The sequence below is a fragment of the Apis dorsata genome, unplaced genomic scaffold, assembly GCF_000469605.1.
Source record: "Apis dorsata unplaced genomic scaffold, Apis dorsata 1.3 scaffold_5, whole genome shotgun sequence".
Lineage (NCBI taxonomy): Eukaryota > Metazoa > Arthropoda > Insecta > Hymenoptera > Apidae > Apis > Apis dorsata.
Genome location: NW_006263308.1, coordinates 244,250 through 246,731, shown reverse-complemented (window position 1 = coordinate 246,731; position 2,482 = coordinate 244,250). Strand labels below are relative to the sequence as shown.

General features: G+C 18.7%; 1 protein-coding gene across 1 annotated transcript in view; it reads left to right on the top strand.

Annotated features, from left to right (window-relative positions):
• The first annotated feature begins 997 nt into the window (after positions 1-997).
• The window catches only part of LOC102672594 (indole-3-acetaldehyde oxidase-like), a 14,301-nt gene continuing 12,816 nt past the window's right edge, over positions 998-2,482 (top strand). The window contains 1 exon segment of the mRNA XM_006607444.2: positions 998-1,023. Within this exon segment, the coding sequence (XP_006607507.2) occupies positions 998-1,023 (26 nt within the window).

Here is a 2,482-nt window from a genome sequence, read left to right as displayed (position 1 = left end):
AGAGAGAGAGAGAGAGAGAGAGAGAGAGAGAGAGAGAGAGAGAGAGGAGAAGAGAAGAGAAAGGAGAGAGATGAAAAATTAAACGAGCTCGACCGAATCAGTATATTGGTAACAAACTAGAGAATCTATAGAAACATGAAGAAAATTCGCTATTTTTTCTGATTATCTTGATGAAATATTCTAGTATGCCATATTATATATTTTGTTTTTTCTGTTTTATCTTCCGTTAAAAAAGTCTCTCTTTAAATATAGTTACAATTCATCTGCGTTAATTCAAACAGAAAATATATATCGAGTAAAACGTGTTGAAATATTATTATTTATAATTAATTTGTATTAATTGTCATTAATATCATTATGCGCTATAAATATGTTGTAAACGATTATTATGTAACGCATGAATGACGTTTAATAGAGTATTTATTGAAATTATTACTCGTGTCTATTCTTCAACCATAAGAAATACTTATTCATTTTATTTTTAAATATTTAAGTTTGATCAATTTTTCTAAATTTTTCAAAATTATATATAAATAATTATATAATAGTTTTAAGATTACTATCATTTAACTAATAATAGAAAGATATCAAGTTATTTTTAATCAATGAAATAATTAATAAAAAATACTCTTAATCTATAAAAATTCATACATGAAGGATATAAATAATTAGAAAGAAATAATAATTTATGAAATAACATTTAAAAAATATTATTAAAAAAAGAAAATTATAATTTTTATTAATTTTTATTATTAAGTTAGAAAAATTAGATTTATACAAAATGAGATAAACATAAAAATAATTTTTTTTTTTTGCAACTATTTTCTTACAGGTAGTGGGAGGCTTACGTTGTACAAACGTACACAATTGCATTAAAGCTGAGTAAGATAACTTCAATCAACATTCTAACTAACGATGTACGATGATTGTATCGTGTGCCATTCCCAAGAACGGTTCGACTTTTACGTGAATTCTTGCTTTGTAACATTTATAAAAGATGACCTCCGCTCAAGAAAATATTAGGTATGTTATTTCATTGTTTTCTATTACAATAATTATGCTTTAATAATATTATTAATTATTGCAAAAAATTTTATAAAAGAATAATTTTATAAAATTTGTTTTTTTTTTATATAACTTTATATTTAATGGCCATAATGAAAAATTTATTATTTAATGTACATTATTTGATATTGCTATTTCATTCATTTTTTTTCCTATTTTTTTTTAATTTAAACTTACAATGTTTTTTTAAGCTGTATCAAATTGAATTATTTAATTTTGATTATAATGTAATGCTTAATTTCAAAGAAAATAAAATAAAAATAAACATAATTTTGAGCAAAAATGAATTTAAAGTTCTCTTGTATGTTTCTCTGTAGTAAAAGTTAATTGTTATTCAGTTAAAAAAAATGTCTAATCAATTATGTTGAAATTTAATGGAATGTTGTAAATAATTAAAAAAAAATTAATTTAGATAAAGAAATAAAATATCAAAAATATAAACTTATATAAATTTGAATAAATAAGCACAATTAAATTATTTTCAAGTCGATAATGAAATTTTATTTATTATGTATACTATATAATAATACATAGCTATGAAAATATTCTTTATATATTTCTTTTAATAAATAATAATACTAAAGATATTATAATAATACTAAAAGATATTATTTATGTAATAATATTAAACCTATTTATTGTAAAAAATATCTTTTTTAAATTCTTTGCTTAGAGTTTTAAAGGTTATAGATGTTTTTATGTAAGTGAATATTTCTTTTTATTGTTTACTTAAAATATCTTTATTTTAAAATATCATTGAAAAAAATTAAAAATTGAAAATATTTAAAAAATTTGCAAATTTTCATGAATACTTAAATGCAGAATCAAAGAAATATTTAATACGAAAGATTAAAGGCAAAAGAGATATGCTTATTTTTTGCTGATTGATAATAAGAAGTTATTTGATTATATTTATAAATGCGTCTTATATAATATTATAATATACAATACTATAATATTATTGTATATATAATATACAATACAATAATATACAATACTATAATATTATAATATATATATGTGTTTTTATAATCGTATCAGAATTATAGAATTAATTAATCATTTTTTTATCAAATTATTTTGTAATTTTGCAACATTTCATCATAAATTATCATTAAAAATATTTTGTTGTTTATTTTATATCAATTTAATTTATATTTACATATATAACTATTTTCATTTTTTTTAAATTCATTCGTAAAATAAAAGATTCGAAAAAAAGTGAGAAGTAAAAAAAAAAGTCATAAATCTTTATATATTTTTGATATTTTAATTCATTCATCATTTCATGTTTAATTCATTTATTTCAAAAATTTTTATTTAATTAATTTCTTATTGATATGTAATGTGGAAGTGTTATTATCTTAATGAAATTACATATTTCTCAAGTTCATATTTATCAAGATACCATGTTTAT